Source organism: Leptodactylus fuscus, chromosome 9, assembly GCF_031893055.1.
Source record: "Leptodactylus fuscus isolate aLepFus1 chromosome 9, aLepFus1.hap2, whole genome shotgun sequence".
Lineage (NCBI taxonomy): Eukaryota > Metazoa > Chordata > Amphibia > Anura > Leptodactylidae > Leptodactylus > Leptodactylus fuscus.
In genome coordinates this window covers 85,339,863-85,361,612 of record NC_134273.1, presented here as the reverse complement: position 1 = coordinate 85,361,612, position 21,750 = coordinate 85,339,863, and the positions used below count along the sequence as shown (strand labels likewise).

Below are 21,750 nucleotides of genomic sequence, written 5' to 3'. Positions count from 1 at the left end.
CAGGACATCCCACTTGTCCAATAGCCCAATTAGCATAGGGGTAAATAAATGACTTAGGATCGGTAGAGGCCAGACAAAAAATTCCAACTTTGCTGGAATTGGCTTAATGAAGGATGTAAAGAGTCACAGTTGGTGGAGGGGATGAGAGGTCCCCTTTAGGGCAAGTGTTTCAATTAAAGGGGTTGTGTAAGTTTAGAAACCATGATGGATTTGTTCTAGGGAGAGCGCCACAACTATCTATAGGCTGTGTCTGGTATTGCAGGTCAGTTACTGATAGAGTTACTCACTCCCTGACGACCTGTATGGCGTATTTGGAAGAAACCAACTCCAGTATTTACTCCGCGACAACCTGTTTAAGAACTATAATCGAGAAATTCAGTCCCGACCCAATACAAGGACATATAATAGGGACAAGAAGCAATATCGCTCTAGTTTTAAGGCGCCTCCATTAAGGGTACAGGCTTAATTTGGACAACAGGAGAAGGGGAGAGTCGTATCTAATGATGGAGGTCCCCTTTACGCTAGCTGAGACTATATGTATTATACACTTACCATGTGTGTATACTGTGTATATTGTGGAGTATAGTATACATATATATTTTATGACGGACCAACTCCCACATTTTCCTACGATATTTCAGCTCACTGAATACATTCCTTTGTGACCTCAACGCCTCCGGTCTTTAGGTATCTGTCCAAAAAGTTTCCGGCATGTCCCTGACACAAGTATGTGAACACCGTTACAATGCCTGCAGGCCACGGCGCTGTGTGTGACTGGAGGGAGCGAGGAGACATGGGCGCAGCCTCCCCTGGCACCAGCACAATGCCGCTTCTCATACTCTGACATTTTTTCATTAGCCGCACAATTACAGATCCAAACATGTTTATACTTGTGGGGATGGGAGGGGAGCGGAACAATGGGCCAGGAAGACAAAAAGTAAGGAGCGAGGATTCGGAGGGGAGAAGGACATGAGACTCATTGTGGTGTCTGGCCTTGAGGAATGACACCGCAATAGTGGCTGCCCCTACAAAAACATTTGGGAAGAATAGCCTTACCCTGACCTAGGTATATCGATAATCTAAAGAGGACTCACTGCACCGCCATAGGGCCAATATAAGGACACAGGGCCTCAGAGATGCTCTGAAATGAAATTTTTGTGCCAACCATTGAGCGAAAATAGTCAAAACACCTGACCTTATTCTAAGGAGAGGAAGCAAACTTGCTGACTACAGTCTTTAAGATGCAGTGGTTTAAGACGACGATAGGATTTCTTAGTGCAGAAACCGCTGCGGTCACATCACATGTAAGGGAATCACTCAGAGGGGCAAAAAATAAAACTATCATTCAAAGTGCCCACATAAAGTAGAAGAAAGACCAAAGACAGGAAGACGGCCCTATACAGATTTGGATTTTCCCTACAGTCATCTCTTTCAGTTCTGCAAAGAAACAAAATTTTGGCAATGTCATAAAACAGAAGTAGAAAATAACAATACCAGTGAGTACCACCGCCATATGTCATAGAGCAAGACTGAGTCAGTGAGTGAGTCAGCCGCCGGTCACACAGATCAGCGCACAGGTTGTCACCATTACAGAGGCGAGAAGTGTGGTGGCATGTAATGACAATCCGAAGGATGAATAATAAGGGGTGAAAAGGCCAAAAACAAAAGGACATTATTGGTAATATACAGTACTGTCCCCTATGTACTACTCCTATATACAAGAATATAACTACTATAATACTACCTCCTATGTACAAGAATATAACTACTATAATACTACCTCCTATATACAAGAATATAACTACTATAATACTGCTCCTATGTACAAGAATATAACTACTATAATACTACCTCCTATATACAAGAATATAACTACTATAATACTACCTCCTATATACAAGAATATAACTACTATAATGCTACTCCTATGTACAAGAATATAACTACTATAATACTGCTCCTATGTACAAGAATATAACTACTATAATACTGCTCCTATGTACAAGAATATAACTACTATAATACTACTCCTATGTACAAGAATATAACTACTATAATACTACCTCCTATATACAAGAATATAACTATGAGAAAAAATTCCATAAAAGGATTCAAACAAAGTTTGAAGGATCTGCAGCTCAGAGGAGGTTAAAACTCAAAAAAAACTTTATTTCATACTTTTAAAAGGACTCACCCCAAATGGGTGAATACATTCAGAGGTTTAACAACAGAACATAGTGAGAAAAAGATAGAAAAATGTGAAAATAAAACCAAAAACCGCTGACGCGTTTCGGGACAGATTTTTAGTGTCCCTTAATCATAGCGGAATACAGCCTGAGACTATGATTAAGGGACACTAAAAATCTGTCCCGAAACGCGTCAGCGGTTTTTGGTTTTATTTTCACATTTTTCTATCTTTTTCTCACTATGTTCTGTTGTTAAACCTCTGAATGTATTCACCCATTTGGGGTGAGTCCTTTTAAAAGTATGAAATAAAGTTTTTTTTTAGTTTTAACCTCCTCTGAGCTGCAGATCCTTCAAACTTTGTTTGAATCCTTTTATGGAATTTTTTCTCATCGTTTTGCTCCAAGAGGTCAAGGAGAACAGGGTCGTGCACCACAGGAGGACAAGTGAACGGAAGATAGGTGAGCTACTTCTCTATTTTTTCTAAAAGTGTTGTTTTTTGAAGAATATAACTACTATAATACTACTCCTATGTACAAGAATATAACTACTATAATACTCCTCCTATGTACAACAATATAACTACTATAATACTACCTCCTATGTACAAGAATATAACTACTATAATACTGCTCCTATGTACAAGAATATAACTACTATAATACTACTCCTATGTACAACAATATAACTACTATAATACTACTCCTATGTACAAGAATATAACTAGTATAATACTACTCCTATGTACAAGAATATAACTACTATAATACTACTCCTATGTACAAGAATATAACTACTATAATACTGCCCCCTATATACAGGAATATAACTGCTATAATACTACTCCTATGTACAAGGATATAACTACTATAATACTGCTCCTATGTACAAGAATATAACTACTATAATACTACTCCTATGTACAAGAATATAACTACTATAATACTGCTCCTATGTACAAGAATATAACTACTATAATACTACTCCTATGTACAACAATATAACTACTATCATACTGCTCCTATGTACAAGAATATAACTACTATAATACTACTCCTATGTACAACAATATAACTACTATCATACTGCTCCTATGTACAAGAATATAACTACTATCATACTACTCCTATGTACAACAATATAACTTCTATAATACTGTCGCCATATTATCATCTGCGGTATAAATGATTTATGTACTAGGTCATTATGGCGGTAGGATTCCTCAGGCGGTATTCCTTTCATTGGTCACACTACCCTCCTATATAAACAGTCCACTTCCAGTAAATCCATTGTTCATTCACACACAGACTCCTATAGCGAGCACTAGTGAACGCACTCCCTCTACCATTATTAATACACTAATAACACGCTCGCCGCCTCCGCCGCCATATAAACATTTTATTTTATGTGGTTTTCAAATGTTCAGAATTCTGAAACTAGAAAAATAATAAACCAGAATCCTACATTAGTCACAGGACAGATCTGCAGAGTAGACTCCGGCTCACTGGTGACTGCAGAGCATTGCGCCCCCCCGGTGGGTATGTTGGAAGATTCGGCCCTGGCAGGCACTTCTAGGTTAGTACAGCAGAGCTGAACGCGCGCAGCGGCTTGAATTACTGCCAAATAATTTCATTGTAGAGTTCAGTGACATTATAAACGGCGAGAGACAAACTCAAGTGGATTCTGCGCTGTCGACAGGCCCTGAAATGGAATTAATTCTGTGACATCCACTTACACAACATTTATCATTTCATATATTCCCTTATTTTCCCCGAGCCCTTCACTAGCGCACCGCAGTCAACAAACCGCCACACACACGAGGCAACGCCACTCACCCTTCTCATCCTGGGCTATTATTAACCCTGTCACCATAGGCAGCAATAAACTAGAATAGTCGCCCGCACCTGATCTTATAGCAGGGCACGGCTGACGTACGGCCTGGCGGCAATAACGGGGAGACGGCAGTACTTCGACCGTGACGACCAATCAGGTATCTCTCATTATTATTCTGTGCTAATTAAACTGGAATCTGATTGGTTACAGCACATTTGTTTTTATCTACTCTTATTGCCATATGTCCTGCAGCGTAAATGGGTTTAGCGACGCTAATGGCCTTATTAATACATCAAGCACTGAAAAAACCAAAAACATTCAATTAATGCAGACCAGACGAGATGCCAGGATGAATTCAGACGCCAAAATTTAAGGGGTTGTACAGAATTAGGCTTCAATCAAAAACAGCGCCATATTTGTCTACAGGTGGTGTGTGGTATTGCAGCTGAGCTCTGTTCACTCTAATGGGACCTACAGTACCAGGCTCAACCTTTAATGGTTCTTTTTCAGGTGTAATACTCACCAGAACCAGCAGGGGGCCTCTACTTCCTGCATCCTCTTGACACACAGGAAGTGTCGCTCAGGGGGCGTGCCACCACCGAGGCTCGCGACTGGCTGAGAGGTCACTTCCTGTGTGTCGAGAGAGCGGCAGGGAACCCAGGTAGCATCAGAAAAAAAGATGTTGGGATTGATGACATGATTATTGCTTCTTTTAGGTTTAAGTTTTTAATAAATTTAGCAAAAAGTTTTCCACAGCAGACAACCCCTTAAAAAAAAAAACCTGCGCCCTGAAAATGTATCCAATTTTTAAATGGAATCATTTAATGTTTTTGAAATTTAAGGGCCCATAAATGGTGAATTTTTTGAACCAATTTAATAAAAATAAAAATAAAACAATAATAATTTAAAAAAATAATAGATTAATATAGATAGATAGATAGATAGATAGATAGATAGATAGATAGATAGATAGATAGATACATGAACTGGGGCACTGAACTGTCATGTCCCCCCTCCAAAAATAAAAAAAAAACCCTTTAAAGAAGTTTGACAGCCAAGTTTGCGGTCTGTGTTTTATCACAAGTTGTGCAATGTTGGTCACACTGAAATACCAGCGCCCGGATCTCCCACACTAAGAGAATGGCCTTGGTAGATAATAATCCTTATTATAGTCATAGAGATTTGCGGTGGCTCTGTCATGGGATTAGTCACGAGGGCGGCTTTTTATTTTAGGGGAACTGAGTGAATACCCATTTACTATGCCTATTAGGGACACATGCCTCATTTTTGCAGCCTCTTAGGCCGTACAAGGGCTGCTCTCTGTTATAATAGTCTTGTGGTATTATAATTAATGGTCATAAGAGCAATTACAATTAGTATTGCCCCTGTACATTGTAATCTACATTTCCTCCACTCTCTTATTATATTGTGTCAGTCTTTACTGAACTTCTAGAATTCTATTCCTAAACCAGAAACATGAGACAATTCGTACATTTGACCAGAGGGTTTGATAGGGAGCCGTAGAGCATGGGATTATGGGAGGGAAACCCTATCAATAGCAGGGCTCAAGTAAAAACAATCTTTATTAATAGTGTAATGGGACTGCTTAGCGGCAGGAAGTAATAACCTGCTCATTGGCCTCTTCCCAGCTGACAAGCAAGGTCACCTTTAATATACAGCGAGGATGAATTATTGCCACTCTGCAGAGATTGCACAGCCAGGGAAATTGAAGAAGCCTCAGAAAACCTTAAGGATCCTGTCCCAGACATGATGAGCCCCCTGCAACTGGCTGCCCTCAAGGTAACCCCTCACCCGGGGGTCGGCTGGATAAATATGGCAAATGACATCAGGCTTTTGGCAGGGTACAATGTAAGGTGGACACAGAGCGACTGTCCCGGCTCCAGCAGCTGCGGGGTGGAATATGAATGGCGCATTATGACTTTAATATAGACGCCATATAGGATGCAAGGGAAGTCGGTGACCTATAGACTAGAATAATCTCACACATTCATATACAAGTTATTGGGGAGGGGGTGCAGGGACGCTACATGACATGTAATAGACTGGATAAACTCACCTCGATGTTCCTGACCGCTAAGGCCGCCATTACTGTGTGACATAAAATGTAATCGAATACGACCTTTCACCATCACACCCTCAGAGGTCACACTCACGTCTCATCTTTACACTACTAAAGTTGGGAAATTTTCATTCTATACTGGCAAGCGAGCAAGTGAGGAAGCAGAGGTTTATCTATAGGCGTGCATGGGGAGCAGTCACACCCAGCCCTGGCCTAAGAGTGCACAAAGGAGCCAGCGCAAGTGGGCTAGCAGTATACAGGCCCCAGGCTAGTTGAGGGTCTTGGTACAGATTTTGATTTGGGGCCTAAGGTAAGTGCAAGTGAGCATGTGCACAGGAGAAGGGAAGTCCATAAAAGCAAAGGGAAAGCAGAAACTAGCAAGAGCAAGCGAAATAGGAAGCAAGCAAAAGCAAATCGGGAAGCAGAAGCTCAATAAGTGGACATGCTGGCAATAGAAGGGAGGCCACAATCTGATGCCTCTGTGACCAAGAGAAGAGAGCAGAGCATAAGCAAGCAGGAGGTAAAAAAGCAAGCCAAAGCAAGGAGGCAGGCAAGAAAATAAAGACAGCAAGGGAGCAAGCATGAGAAGGCAAGAGAGCACAAGCAAGCAAATGAGAGCAAAGAAGCAAGAGCAAGAAAGAGAGAGCAAAGGAGCAAGGAAGCAAGATTAAACAAGGGAGCAAGAGAGAAAGGAAGCAAGCAAGAGAAGGCAAGAGGGAACAAGCAAGCGAGAGCAAAGAAGCAAGAGCAAGAAAGAGCAAGGGAGAGCAAAGGAACAAGGAAGCAAGCAAGAGAAGGCAAGGGAGCACGAGCAAGCAAGAGAAGGCAAGGGAGCACGAGCAAGCAAGAGAAGGCAAGGGAGCACGAGCAAGCAAGAGAAGGCAAGGGAGCACGAGCAAGCAAGAGAAGGCAAGGTAGCACGAGCAAGCAAGAGAAGGCAAGGTAGCACGAGCAAGCAAGAGAAGGCAAGGTAGCATAAGCAAGAGAAGGCAAGGTAGCATAAGCAAGAGAAGGCAAGGTAGCATAAGCAAGAGAAGGCAAGGGAGTACGAGCAAGCAAGAGAAGGTAAGGTAGCACGAGCAAGCAAGAGAAGGTAAGGTAGCACGAGCAAGCAAGAGAAGGCAAGGTAGCACGAGCAAGCAAGAGAAGGCAAGGTAGCACGAGCAAGCAAGAGAAGGCAAGGTAGCATAAGCAAGAGAAGGCAAGGTAGCATAAGCAAGAGAAGGCAAGGGAGTACGAGCAAGCAAGAGAAGGTAAGGTAGCACGAGCAAGCAAGAGAAGGTAAGGGAGCACGAGCAAGCAAGAGAAGGTAAGGTAGCACGAGCAAGCAAGAGAAGGCAAGGTAGCATAAGCAAGAGAATGCAAGGGAGTACGAGCAAGCAAGAGAAGGCAAGGGAGTACGAGCAAGCAAGAGAAGGCAAGGGAGCACGAGCAAGCAAGAGAAGGCAAGGTAGAATGAGCTAGCAAGAGAAGGAAAGGGAACACGAGCAAATAAGTGAGCTAGGGACTACAGAGTAAGCAAGAGATAAAATATAAGCAAGCAAGAGAGCACAAGAACAACCAGGAGAACTGGAGAGCAATAAGGCAAGATGAGTCAGTGAGCAAAAGTAAGCAAAAAAAGAGTAAAAAAAAAAGCAAATGAGCAAATGATACAGCAATAAAGTAAAATGAGTCAGCAAATAAGAGCGCAAGCAACCAAGAGCACGTTATGAAAAGGGTGGGCAAGTAACAAAGATAAGTGATTAAGACCTAGCAGGCGAGCAAGTTGTTAGCAAAGGGGTTGGTGGGTAAGAAAGAGAATCACAGGAATCTGCAAGAAAGCAAGATGGCAGACAACAAGAAATAGTCATACAAGACAAAAAAAACAGCACTAAAGTACGCAGAAAAGCGCGCAAGCAAGAGCAATGACAACAATAAGACAAGCAAACCGCATCTGGTGTCTATGTGCAACGTTTTAAGTCAAAGACAGGACTCCCTTTATATCCTAACATGTATCTCCAGGGTAACAATAGCCTTCCTCCCTATCAAACAACGGCGGCGAATGCTGACATTACTGCTAAGATGGCCGCCAGCGCTCGACAGCTTACAACAAGCGTTCCAGTGGTTCTCCAGCCCGGAAACCATTTACATTACAGAAAATTATAAATCGTCGCAGTCTCTCACGTAAACAAATTAAAATGACATTTGTAGGCTGGTTAAAAGTGCGGTTTAATAAAAGATCCAATCGCCCAGATAGTAATTAAAATTTCAGGTAACGTTCAGATGGAATCAAAATTGGACAGGGAATATAAAATAAAAAAAATACACAAAAAAAAAACACTACGTAAAAAAAAAAAAAAGTAAAAAAATTAAACACACAAGCGCTCGGCATTGAGCTCCAACAAAAGGACTATAAAAGCGATGTGATAAGCCATTACCGGCCTATAAGAGCAGAACGCGTTCCTCCGCAGATAAAAGGAATTCAATTAATTTGCGGGGCCTTTGAAATGCTGATATTTTATGGCACGAGAAAATAGAAACGGTTTAAAACACAAATTAAAAACAAATGTTCGCCCATTACACCTTTCTCCCCGCCATAAACGTGACTTCAAAAGGCGGAAAATATCTGCGGAATCAACCTACAACAATGGCCGGGAGGATTTAAAGGGGAAGTCATTACAAGCTTCTTGGGAGTCTCGCGTTCTACCCTGTAAACTGTGGCAATGTTGTCGCAAATTAAACCGGCGAGCCTGAAAACGGTTTTTCTTAATATGTAGTAAAATTAGTCATAAAATTAAATAACTTGTGGTGCCCCCTTTGGCTAACATCCTGAAAAAAAAAAAACAATTGTCCAGTCAATTTATTTAAAAAAAAAAAAAAAAAAAAGCCTACTAGAATAAAAAAAATAATTCTAAAGTGATAATAATGGCTTGACAGATTCCCTGTTGCCCCAAACCGGGCCCAGTCCTGGGTTCTATTGTTTACTTCCTGGTTCCTGTCACACAGGAAGTCACTGACTGGAGGCGATTGACGGCTGTGGCCAGTGATTGGCTGAGCAGGCACTTCCTGTGTGTCCAGGAAGTAGAGGAATAGGGGAACCAGAAAGTGGCGGAACAGGAGCAGCAATGGATCTGTGTTTTTTTTGCTTTGTTTTTGTTCTTTTTTTTATATATATATATTGCTTGCCGGACGACCCCTTTAACACTGGAGTCACACTTAGTTTTTTTTTATGTGTTTTTTTGTTTCTCTATTAAAAAAAAAAAAACCTAACCGGACAACCCTCTTAAGGCTGGAACCACGCACACATTTTGGGTTTTTTTGTTATTAAAAAATTCTATGTTACTGGCCAGAAAACCCATTTAAGTTTTTGAGTCAGTCAGTGTACCGTGATGTAGTGCGTATAGTAAAAATGCAAGCTGTACCCATAAACACCTCCCCCCGGTCTTAAAATGGCCGCCAGTCTCCTAAACCTCGCATATTTTCACTCACCCTTGGCTTATTATGGAGCTAAATGGCAATTACCCTGCACACAACAAAGGCGACGGCGCATAATAATACAACAAGGCGGTATTGTTACACTGGCCAGAGACATAAATACACACACACATACATGTGCGCCGACTCACATCTGCTACGTATTACACAAAAACACGAAACGCAAACAGGGCGGGAATGAGGGGGGAGTGCGAGGCGTGGGGGGGACCAAAACACAAAAACCACAGGAAGCATGGGAATGTGTAAAGAAAACCTGAAGAAAAAGAAACAGGAAAAATGGCAATTTCTTAAAGGGGTTCGCAACGCACGCTGGGAAATCAGAGCGCAAAACCAGCCCAAATCAATGAAACGGTTAAAATAAGGAGGTACAAGAGGCCACCAGAGAGGTCAAGGGGGTTTGATTGACCCATACGGTAAGCCACATCTTCATAAACGGCCCTACAAAATGGCTGCCGCTACTGTTAGTCGGTGACTATTTCAAGCCAGTGGATCAAAGGAGAAGAAGGCGAGAAAAAAAAAAACACAATACATTGGTCCCAATTTTATGAGGACACAAAGTGAGATGAAATAGGGTAATAAAAATTCATGACATTTACGGTGCGGTTGTAGAAGCTGTGGTAACAGACCAGAGGGGGAGGGGAGGGAATCCAGCGGCCGTTTTCCGCCGGAGCCATTTACTGGATCTTCTCGGCAATAAAACTTTTTTCCTTTTTTTCTCTCTTTCTTTCCTCATAATCAATTAAACAGCGATAAAATCTGGAGGTCCTCACAAGAGCGCAACGTAATGGCCCAGCAGACGCCACACAGGAAGGGTATGGGTTACTCCGCTCCGCGCGGCCCTCGCTCATTTCCTCAGAGCTGTGGTTTGTGGTGGCAGTTACACAACGACACAGACCCAGAAGTGGCTTTTAGAAGGTCCCGCTCGTAAGGGGAAGGGGAGGCTTCCGTTTCGGCTAGACGAGTGAATTATTACACGGCCTAATCATGGCGGAAATAATAATTTATAGCCATCACATAAAGTCTGATACAGTAGAGGAAAAAGTGTGACCTCCATGGGAAAGTACTTGTCAACGCTCCCTAGATATCTGGAAATCTCCCCAAAAAGAGCCGGGCCGACTTCCCATGGGTGCACCACAAACCCAAATCGGATGTGGCCTGCGGCGGGCCTGACCTGGAGGGTTTGAGGTGCGGCCTGGGGTCTCTATTTTATTTAGGGTCTGGTGTGAGGCCTGTATTTATTTTGGGGTGTGATAGAGGGAATCTATTCGTTTATATGCCACTGGTTGGAGGAGAGTCTGATATATATGGGCACTCTATAGAAGAGAGGACACCGATCATAAGAGCTGATACTATCCAGGAGATGGGACCCTGCCCAAAAAGGCTGACACAAGTGAGAGGAGCCTGCCTATAACAGCGGACAGTCTACAGGAGAGAGGACCCCGATCACAAGAGCTGACACTCTAGCTAGTCAAGGACGGAGTGGAGTGGAGCTATCGGTAGGTCAGGATACCTATGGACTATGGTTATGTGACAAAGGCCTCGAGAAAATGTGTTTTTGAGGTTTGCCTAAAACTGGGATTGACTGACCTGGAGCAAGTGGATTCCACAAAACCGGTGCAGCACAAGAGAAGTCCTAAGAAAACCACACTCTAAAGAACCCCACTATGTGACAAATTCTTTCCATGAACCCGCACATTTATGTTCCCAGCACAATCCCACATCACGGGCAACAAAACATCACATTTTTTACATACCAAACAGACAGACAGAATGAAACAAATGAAGCTGATAAAGGCAGAAGATGGCTTCCTGTCCGTGTCCGGAGCGATCTCACCCACCCAGGTCCCGGAAATGACTTTTCATTACCAAATTCCTGTTCCTAAATATCCACAACTTCCAAAAACTGTGAATCACTTCCATCTTCCCTGCGTGACGTCGCCTGGAAAACTTTATCTATAGGAACAAGATGCTTTCAGGAAGTCTGTCATCTTCCACTGGGCGAAATACTGAACTAAAATAACTGGGACGGAATCAACGCTGCCTCATAACGCGTCACAATGTTATCAAAAAGTGACGGTATTATCTGGGAATAAGTTTTACCAGTTCTACCAAAAAGATTGTCCTGAGAAAAAGGCTTAAAGGGATCCTATCATTAAAACTCCATTTTTTTGTCCCTAACATGTAGAAATAGCCTTTTAAGAAAGTCTATTCTTCTCCTACCTTTAGATGTCTTCTCCGCCCCGCTGTTCAGTAGAAATTCCGGTTTTCGTCGGTATGCAAATGAGTTCTCTTGCAGCACTGGAGGCGGGCCCCAGCACTCAAACAGCACTGGGGGCGTCCCCAATGCTGAGAGAGAACTCTCCAGCACCGCCTCAATCTTCTTTATGAACGGGCTCTCTTCGTGTTTTCTTCTGGAGTGGTGTTCAAAGTACTAGGCTTTGGGCCTAGGGCAAAGCAGACTGCGCATGCCTGCTGGCCACAAGAAAATGGCCGCTTACACAGAATTGTAAGCGGCCATTTTCTTGTGGCTGGCAGGCATGCGCAGTCGGCTACCAGAGGCCTAGAAGTTTGAAGAGATTTCTCTCGAAGCATTGGGCCCGCCCCCAGTGCTGCGAGAAAACTCATTTGTATACCAACGAAAACCAAGGATTTCTACGGAACGGCGGCACGGAGAAGACATCTATAAGTAGGAGAAGAATAACCTTTCTACATGCTAAGGACAAAAAAAATGAGTTTTAATGATAGGATCCCTTTAAATTTAAAAATATTCTTATTTTTTAAAAATATTTTTGCTACTTTTGTGTTCGTTATTTCTATTACCACATTGAACTATTTTTGACTCTTGGAATTTCCCCAACTTTTGTGTGCACAGTTTTTGGAGTTGTCACTTACCACGCTCAACTCCGAGGCAACTATGGGAGTCTGCCCGGGGTGTTGGCATTTGGCGACAACTTTAAGGTCCTGGATTGAATCCTAATGATCCGATTTAGCTGAAGACTTTCTCTAAGACAATTCCATTACTGACCACTGACCACAGCAGGTAGAGCGCCATTAGTATTCCAGAAAACGCTCATCCCACTTACAATTGCAGAACACTGTCAAGTTCTCGGAAAGGACTGCTGAGGGTTTAGGAAAATCAATAGTACAAGATCTGCGGGGGCGGAGGGTGAGAAGGGTCTGCGTGCCAGTGTCAGAAGGCCAGTCTGCCGACACTAACCTGGCGTGACCCCATACAATCTGTAGTGTCATCGGAGGGTTATAACCCTTGACATAAAACTTGTGCGTGGGTTTAAAAAAAAAAAAAATCAGACAAAAATTACATTGTACACACAGAGAAATACAGCAGAGTGATCTAGAATAGAACATAAGACGACCTGGAGCTGTCAATCATTCAGTAGCACCGCCCATTACCGAGCTGCTCATCAGTGTAAACCCTGGGGGCGCTTGTCACGAGGGTGGGGCTAAAAATAAATATTAGAATAAGAGGGGAAAAAAATTCTCTACATGGAGAAAAAAAAACAAAACATAAAACCTCAGCCTTTTCTTCGGTGATAAATTCTGCCGCTGAGTGCAAAGGAAGAAAAAAAATAAAAATAAAAAAAAAAACATAATGTAATGCGTATTTAGTCTGGGAAAAGCGTCCCTGGAGATATCTTTATAGTCTCAATGTACAACAACATTCACGCTTCGGATTTGAGTGCAGAATTATAGCTCACATTTTTATTTTTACAGATCCGAGCGACACAAGATTGTTTAGTTCGTTACGACATTCGAGGAGTCACGTGACATAGCTAGCAGGCTAGTCCTGGGGAATATTAAAGGGGTTGAAAAATAAAGATGCTTTCATCCCAAAACAGCGCCACACCTGGCTACAGGCTGCATGTGGTATTGCAGCCTGACCCCATCTACTACAACGGAGCTGCGATATAATACCCTGCACACAGGTGGGGCCTTGTTTGTGAACAAAAGCAGCAATTTTTTTCTCATTCTGAACAAGCCCTTTAAACAATAGTCTGGTAATAAAAATCCCTCCAATATGGCCGCCAGGAGGCCAATTACACGGATAAGCTGGAAGGGATTTCACTTTTACAATGCTGACTTTCCGCTCCAAATTAACGGACTAAGAAACAAATCAATCTTGTGTCACTAACTGGAAGTGCAATTATTTTTAGGTCTTTTTTTCCCCTCTTTCGCTGACATTAAATCATCTTCTCTCTGCCTCGGTCTATAGACTGACAGCTCTGGAATTATGGGAAAAGCTGCAGAGACAAAGCTGCCATTTATAGGCTAGGTTATGGTAAAGGAAAAAAAACGAGAGAAAATTAAAAAGAATGAAAAATAAAAAAATATTCAAGTTTACCCCGTAATGTGTTTACGAAGGAAATGAAGTCATCCCAAAATGACTGAAGACCGCAGGAGGTCAGAGGACTCCGGGGAGAAGAAATAAACAAAATAAAAATGTTTAATGGACAACGTCCAAATTTTAGGATAAGGGGAAAAAATTCACACAAAACTGAAACACATTGATTTTTGTTTTGTATTGCTGTAAAATAAAGTTTTTAACCCGAGGTTATATCTTATAGAAAATCTGATTAATAGTGCAAGATGAGATGGACAAAAGGCACGACAGGACCAGGCCAGAAAGCATGTCCATAGACTGCGTGGGATTACTAAGGCCTGTTGATAAATCTGTTAAAAATGGGCAGGGCTCAAAGGGGCACGGCTCGATGGATGGGGCACGGCTCGATGGATGGGGCACGGCTCGATGGATGGGGCACGGCTCGATGGATGGGGCACGGCTCGATGGATGGGGCACGGCTCGATGGATGGGGCACGGCTCGATGGATGGGGCACGGCTCGATGGATGGGGCAGGGCTGGATGAGGCAGGGCTCGATGGCTCAGGGCCTCGATGGCACAATGGGGCAGGGCCTCGAAGGCACGAGGGGGCAGGGCCTCGATGGCACGAGGGGGCAGGGCCTCGATGGCACGAGGGGGCAGGGCCTCGATGGCACGAGGGGGCAGGGCCTCGATGGCACGAGGGGGCAGGGCCTCGATGGCACGAGGGGGCAGGGCCTCGATGGCACGAGGGGGCAGGGCCTCGATGGCACGAGGGGGCAGGGCCTCGATGGCACGAGGGGGCAGGGCCTCGATGGCACGAGGGGGCAGGGCCTCGATGGCACGAGGGGGCAGGGCCTCGATGGAGCTGCTGTTATATTAATCAGATATTTTTACAACACAGATTTAAGTTTTAACAATCAAAATTTGATCAAATCATTAATTTTATACTTAGAATTTGTTACTTCTTTGACCACAGTCGGTGGTTTCACATCAAGCACAGCAAGTCATTAAAAAAATGAGGCATGTGGTGACCCATAGTAATATAGTAAACAAATAAAATGGCCGCCCCCACCACCTTGTATGAGCACTGGGGTGGCATTTTAATACCAAGCCCCCGTGGTGTCGTCTCTAAAATAGAGGACATTAAGAGGGAGCTAGAAAGTAGACAAGAGATCAGCTGCCCGTCTCCATCCTCACTGGCCCCTCTCCAGTAAGAACATGACAGATCCCGGTGATTGATTAATGTCCCAAGAAGCCGAAATGTGTGAACAGACATTTGTTTGCTGCATAATGTGAGCTTTATACCAAGCGCGGCTCTTGAGGGCCCGTCCTTGGCACACTACAAGTCGTACCAGAGGGGGACGCTACATAAAGATGTCTGGCTGTCATTAGTCCTATCCTTAGGTCCAGGGTCTATGGCCATCTCTAGCCAGAAGAGCTAGCAATCACTTACTTTCATTACAGCCCATGACCAATATTAATGCAAAAATAATATATAAAAAAATTATTATAGAATGGAAATCTAAGAAGTATAAGTAATCTTTCTCAAAAAGTTTCCTTGCCTTGCGTTTTCTGTGCCTTGCAGACTAGTTAGAGTGTTCTTGGGTTGTATAAATAAAGTTAATTGAAACAAGCACATACTGAGCACATCCTTGACCCAGGACCCCCTGGAGGTGAGTACAATGTTCTCTAAGGACTTTCATGGCCCTGGAAATCAGATCCAGAGGCAAATTACACAGCACAATACACAGAGCCAGCGGAGGACGCCATTATTTATATCTATTAGCTTTATTTATCCAATCCTGGAGAATTCCTTTAAATCATTAATAATGGTATTTATGGAATTTTCACAAATTCTCTCAGTTTTTACCATCACTCCTATCATAGCAGCCTGCTCAGGAGCTCAGCTTTCGGTAAACACCTGGGCTGTCCTCATGGGAGGTCAGTTATCAAGAGTGGGGATTACACCAACGGCCTCATGGCGATCACATAACTGATGATGCAGCATTAAGTATCTCCTCCACTAAAGCTATGGTGGATGCTGGCTGTCATCCAAGACGGCACAACACAAGGCTCTGCATCATCACAAGATAGGAAGTGGGGCTGGTAGAGGTTACGACTGGAGGATTTTCCATGTCAAGGATGAATGTGCAAAGACAACTAGCAGAAACTCACGTGAGGCTAGAGATTTAAAGGGGAACTCCGTCATTAGCATCTCTGAGTGTGCATAAGAATATAACTACTATAATACTACTCCTATGTACAAGAATATAACTACTATAATACTGCTCCTATGTACAAGAATATAACTACTATAATACTGCCCCTATGTACAAGAATATAACTACTATAATACTGCCTACTATGTACAAGAATATAACTACTATAATACTACTCCTATGTACAAGAATATAACTACTATAATACTGCTCCTATGTACAAGAATATAACTACTATAATACTGCTCCTATGTACAAGAATATAACTACTATAATACTACTCCTATGTACAAGAATATAACTACTATAATACTGCTCCTATGTACAAGAATATAACTGCTATAATACTGCTCCTATGTACAAGAATATAACTACTATAATACTACTCCTATGTACAAGAATATAACTACTATAATACTACTCCTATGTACAAGAATATACTACTATAATACTACTCCTATGTACAAGAATATAACTACTATAATACTGCTCCTATGTACAAGAATATAACTACTATAATACTACTCCTATGTACAAGAATATAACTACTATAATACTACTCCTATGTACAAGAATATACTACTATAATACTACTCCTATGTACAAGAATATAACTACTATAATACTACTCCTATGTACAAGAATATAACTACTATAATACTACCTCCTATGTACAAGAATATAACTACTATAATACTGCTCCTATGTACAAGAATATAACTACTATAATACTGCCTACTATGTACAAGAATATAACTACTATAATACTACTCCTATGTACAAGAATATAACTACTATAATACTGCTCCTATGTACAAGAATATAACTACTATAATACTACTCCTATGTACAAGAATATAACTGCTATAATACTGCTCCTATGTACAAGAATATAACTACTATAATACTACTCCTATGTACAAGAATATAACTACTATAATACTACTCCTATGTACAAGAATATAACTACTATAATACTACTCCTATGTACAAGAATATAACTACTATAATACTACCTCCTATGTACAAGAATATAACTACTATAATACTGCTCCTATGTACAAGAATATAACTACTATAATACTGCTCCTATGTACAAGAATATAACTACTATAATACTACCTCCTATGTACAAGAATATAACTACTATAATACTACTCCTATGTACAAGAATATAACTACTATAATACTGCTCCTATGTACAAGAATATAACTACTATAATACTGCTCCTATGTACAAGAATATAACTACTATAATACTACTCCTATGTACAAGAATATAACTACTATAATACTACTCCTATGTACAAGAATATAACTACTATAATACTACTCCTATGTACAAGAATATAACTACTATAATACTGCTCCTATGTACAAGAATATAACTACTATAATACTACCTCCTATATACAAGAATATAACTACTATAATACTACCTCCTATGTACAAGAATATAACTACTATAATACTACTCCTATGTACAAGAATATAACTACTATAATACTACCTCCTATGTACAAGAATATAACTGCTATAATACTACCTCCTATGTACAAGAATATAACTACTATAATACTGCTGCTATGTACAAGAATATAACTACTATAATACTGTACAAGAATATAACAACTATAATACTGCTCCTATGTACAAGAATATAATGAATGTACAAATTTCAGGTTAGTTTACCCCTCTTATTCTCACCACACCCAAGTCCTGACATTGAAATAATATAAGAGAAACAATTCCCCTGTAATTATGGGCCATAAGCCAATGTCTATAAATGCCGGGCACACAAGACTTAGTAACCGGAGGCCTCTCCTGAAATCCATTGCAGAATCATGAAAAATAATACAGTACTGGAGTCGGGAAAGAGAATACCAAAACAATCATCAAATTTCCTTGGATTCATAATTGAAAGTATCAGTCTCTGCCTCACTTTCCGCATTGATCTCCAGTCACCCCCCTCCCCCCATAGCTCGGATACACTAAAGACCTATTACAAACCTGCTATTTAGAGCTCAATAGCTGAAATCCGAGAGCCGTCACTGCTTGTCACTTTAGATCAGGTATCGATCCTACCTAATAACCCCCCACACCCGAATCCGTCAGATACCTAAGCATCTACGTTACATCATCTCCTATAATACACATAAATTATACCCACATATAATTTATACGACTCCCATCAGAAACAAACGCCTACATGCGGAATACAAATGAAGAAAATCGCGTCATCTCCAGTTTAATAATCAGAAGCGCAATTAAAACACCCAATTATTTAACAAAAATAATTTTACAAAATTTTTTGTAAACAAAAAATAAATAAATTTTTTCTGTCGAACTAAAATTTCAATGATATTTTGACTCAAAGGATTCCAAAAAGAACTGGCCGGCTGTAACGCTTCTAGACCCGCCCAACAAAAAAAAATATAAAAAATTAGGAATGAAAATGATCAGTGGGAAAGCAGAGAGCAGGAGAGGACAATACTTTCCATCTGCAGCCACGCAGCGTTCCTAGCGCTTCTCTCAGCTGGGTTAAATGCCAGATCTATATTGAGATTTTGCTTTCCTGCTATGCAGAGGCTTCCTGGCGACAGCATGTGCCGAGCACGCCACAATCCCACTCGTGGCCCGCTGCAAGACGCCTTAACACGTTCCGCACGGATATGGAGCGAAAGAAGCCAACCAACTGCAGACAATATGTCCGGGTTATAAAGACAACCACCGAATCCTTGAAGGGGTCTGAGTCCATAATCAAATTGGAAGGCTAAAATTGTCTCTGTGCAGTGGGGAGGCCACAATTTTTTTGGATTTTGTTGGTAAATTTCTTATATATACCGAAAGGTATATATACCAGGGAAGGTGGGAGGGGCAGTAAAAAGTCGATGCCCCTCCCACCACCAGGGAAGGTGGGAGGGGCAGTAAAAAGTCGATGCCCCTCCCACCTTCCCTGGCGCTTTTGAGGTATTCGATCGAATATACTATATTTCACCCATTTATTTGACTGGTTTCTGGCAGATAAGGAAATCATCATGGAAGTTTCCTGACAGATATCTGACAACTCCCCCTGTGGGACGGCTGATAACAGAGAACAATAGATCACGAATATCCCGGCAGCGAATAGAGAGAAGACAGACTGCAGGTGAACAATCCCTTTAAATGGCGTCTCTTCATACCCACACTCATCACAATGGTTTCTGACAGCAAACGCCGGATGGATCTTTCTTATAGATGTGAAGAACTTCTGGATTTCAGAATTTGCCAAATCGTCGTATAATCGGTATAAAACCAATCAAGCAAATATAATATTCCAGGATCTGCGCGCAAAACACGCCGCGGCGACGAATAAAGCAGAGACGTGACAGAATATTTGGGCGATGAGAACAAAGGAGGGAAAAAAAGTCAGAAATTTCCGAATCCCCCCCCCACACACTTATCAGTCAGCCTGATAAATGCATTGTTCTCGTGAGCCCACACCTGTCACTGGAAGAATGAGAAGTGACAGCCGCTCCGGCTTACCGGCACATCCCAGATCTGATTAGCGGAGACGCTCCGTGCCACTCACCTCAAAAATCAACAGTTTTGTTCCTTTTTTTTCCTTTAAAATTTTTTTTTTTGTGAATACTAAAAAGGCAATTTTCTATGATTTATCCTAAAGCGCCTGTTAGGAGTGACTGTCAGCGGCAACGCAAAATCCTACAAAAAGGATGGGAGGAACAGCAGCGACACGGACTACATACCTGCAAGAGGTTCTATTGTTCTCCGTTATCAGCCGCTACTAGTGTTGTTCAATGAGACGTGACAGGCAGTGCGGCCCCCGACGACCGCCACATTATATCGCATATCTCCAAGGCCAAGAGCCTTCGTTTCCATCCATATGTGGTGACTGATATGAGCCGCGACTCTTACAACGCCGCTGTGATATTATAAGCTGCAGACTTTAGGGATTACGAGAGCGGAAAACTCCAATTCAACACAAGAGATCCCGCAGTTTATAAAAGGGAATGTGAACAGTTGCTATAGGGTCAGTTTTCATATGAGGCCTATGGTGCCTCGCGCCTCAGTTATATCCTAAACCTCCGAATACAACCTGGCAACACTAATATATAGGAGCTTTAAGCAAATGGGAAACCTGCAAAGTCCTCGAACGGCCTCAGACATGACAAAAGGAGACCATTTTGCATACTCCAAACTGTTACAATAATGCAAATCTATCCGCACAAGCAAACGATTGGAGGGATTCTAGGCAGCGGCCTCGAACACACAATGCATGTGTGACGGAACGCTTACCTTCTTCATCCTGCCACTGCGAGTCCCGGCAAACACCACCGTGTGCCCTCGATAGTCATAAGCTGCCACTGACGTCATACCATCCTCCTTGTCGACGAAAAGCGGCGTCCCTTCAATGGTGACGGTCCCTCCGAGAGGCTGGTTAAAATCCTGACCGCAGAAATTGTCATCGATCTGCAGGGGCTAAAAGGAGCAAAGAAGAGAAAATTAGTCAAAAAATAGACTTGGTGCTGCAGATTTTTGGGGGTTTTGTTTTTAAAAAACATTTTCTAAACCTTTCCTTGCTGTCAGTGTATACTTGTATACATTTGACAGCTGGAAATGGTGGCCCATACGTGACACGTCCAAGCCACAGCATATAGACTACCAGTAATTGCCGGATTGCCCCGTTACAGGTGCCACCCCCGATTAGCGGTAATCTGCACGCCATGCGCAGGCAGATGAGGGTTTGCTACAGGGTGGTCACGGTCATACGAAACTAGCGAATTCTGTGTGGACAAAACTGTTACAAACTCTCAGCTGTGATTAGTATTGCCGATTAATGAATTTTTATAGTTATTTCACAAAAAACGTTTTTTTTTATTTACAGGATTATAAAAACATGGCTGCTCCCAACCACAGTGCCACGCCTGGTCACAGGTACTGGAAACGTGTCACACTCCTCTCCTTTCTGCATGGCCGAAAATACGGACCCTCGACAGACCCCCAATACAGTGAATGGTGTCGTTTGGGCTCTGTTCACATCCATCGTTTCACTCGACAGAATGTGTCCGTTTTTTTCCATTCCGATGGACTAGAAAAATGGAAACCACAATAGAGGTGTGAACTTAGCCCAAGTCCGTGACCTCTTGTCTGTTCTTTTGTAGAAAATAAAAGATGTAGCAGAGCCGAGTTTGTTATTTGGCGTGACCCCTTTAAAGAACTTGTCGTCTACGCGGAGCAGCGATCCAGGAAAGGCGTTGGGTAAATGTAGCTGAGGATGTAAAATTTCCAGCAGAATTAACCCCATTAGTGATCTGTCTGTAAACTAATAATTATATCAGCCATTTTAGTACCACAATGGCTCCCCGCAGAGATCTGAAATTGGCTTACAGATAGGAAACCCAGGGTACGTAATAAAATAATCATTTCCCTTCTAAATATGCCTTTGCCCGCGTCTCGGTAGCACAAGGACATAATGAGGTGAAAACTGTGACTATAGGAGAAAACAGCCCAATTAATGGCTGCCTAAGTGACCGGTAATCTGAGGAAACGCTCAAGACTCTTCTTTGTTTGTATAAATAAAGTTAATTGAACAGGCCTCATTTAGGACTAAGATGGTCTTG

General features: G+C 42.1%; 1 protein-coding gene across 2 annotated transcripts in view; it reads right to left on the bottom strand.

Annotated features, from left to right (window-relative positions):
• Nucleotides 1-21,750, bottom strand: part of PLXNA1 (plexin A1) — a 222,730-nt gene that overhangs the window by 160,816 nt on the left and 40,164 nt on the right. For both annotated transcript variants that reach the window (XM_075286115.1, XM_075286116.1), the window contains exon 3: nucleotides 20,426-20,608. In XM_075286115.1, the coding sequence (XP_075142216.1) occupies nucleotides 20,426-20,608 (183 nt within the window). The remainder of the gene's footprint in view (nucleotides 1-20,425; nucleotides 20,609-21,750) is intronic.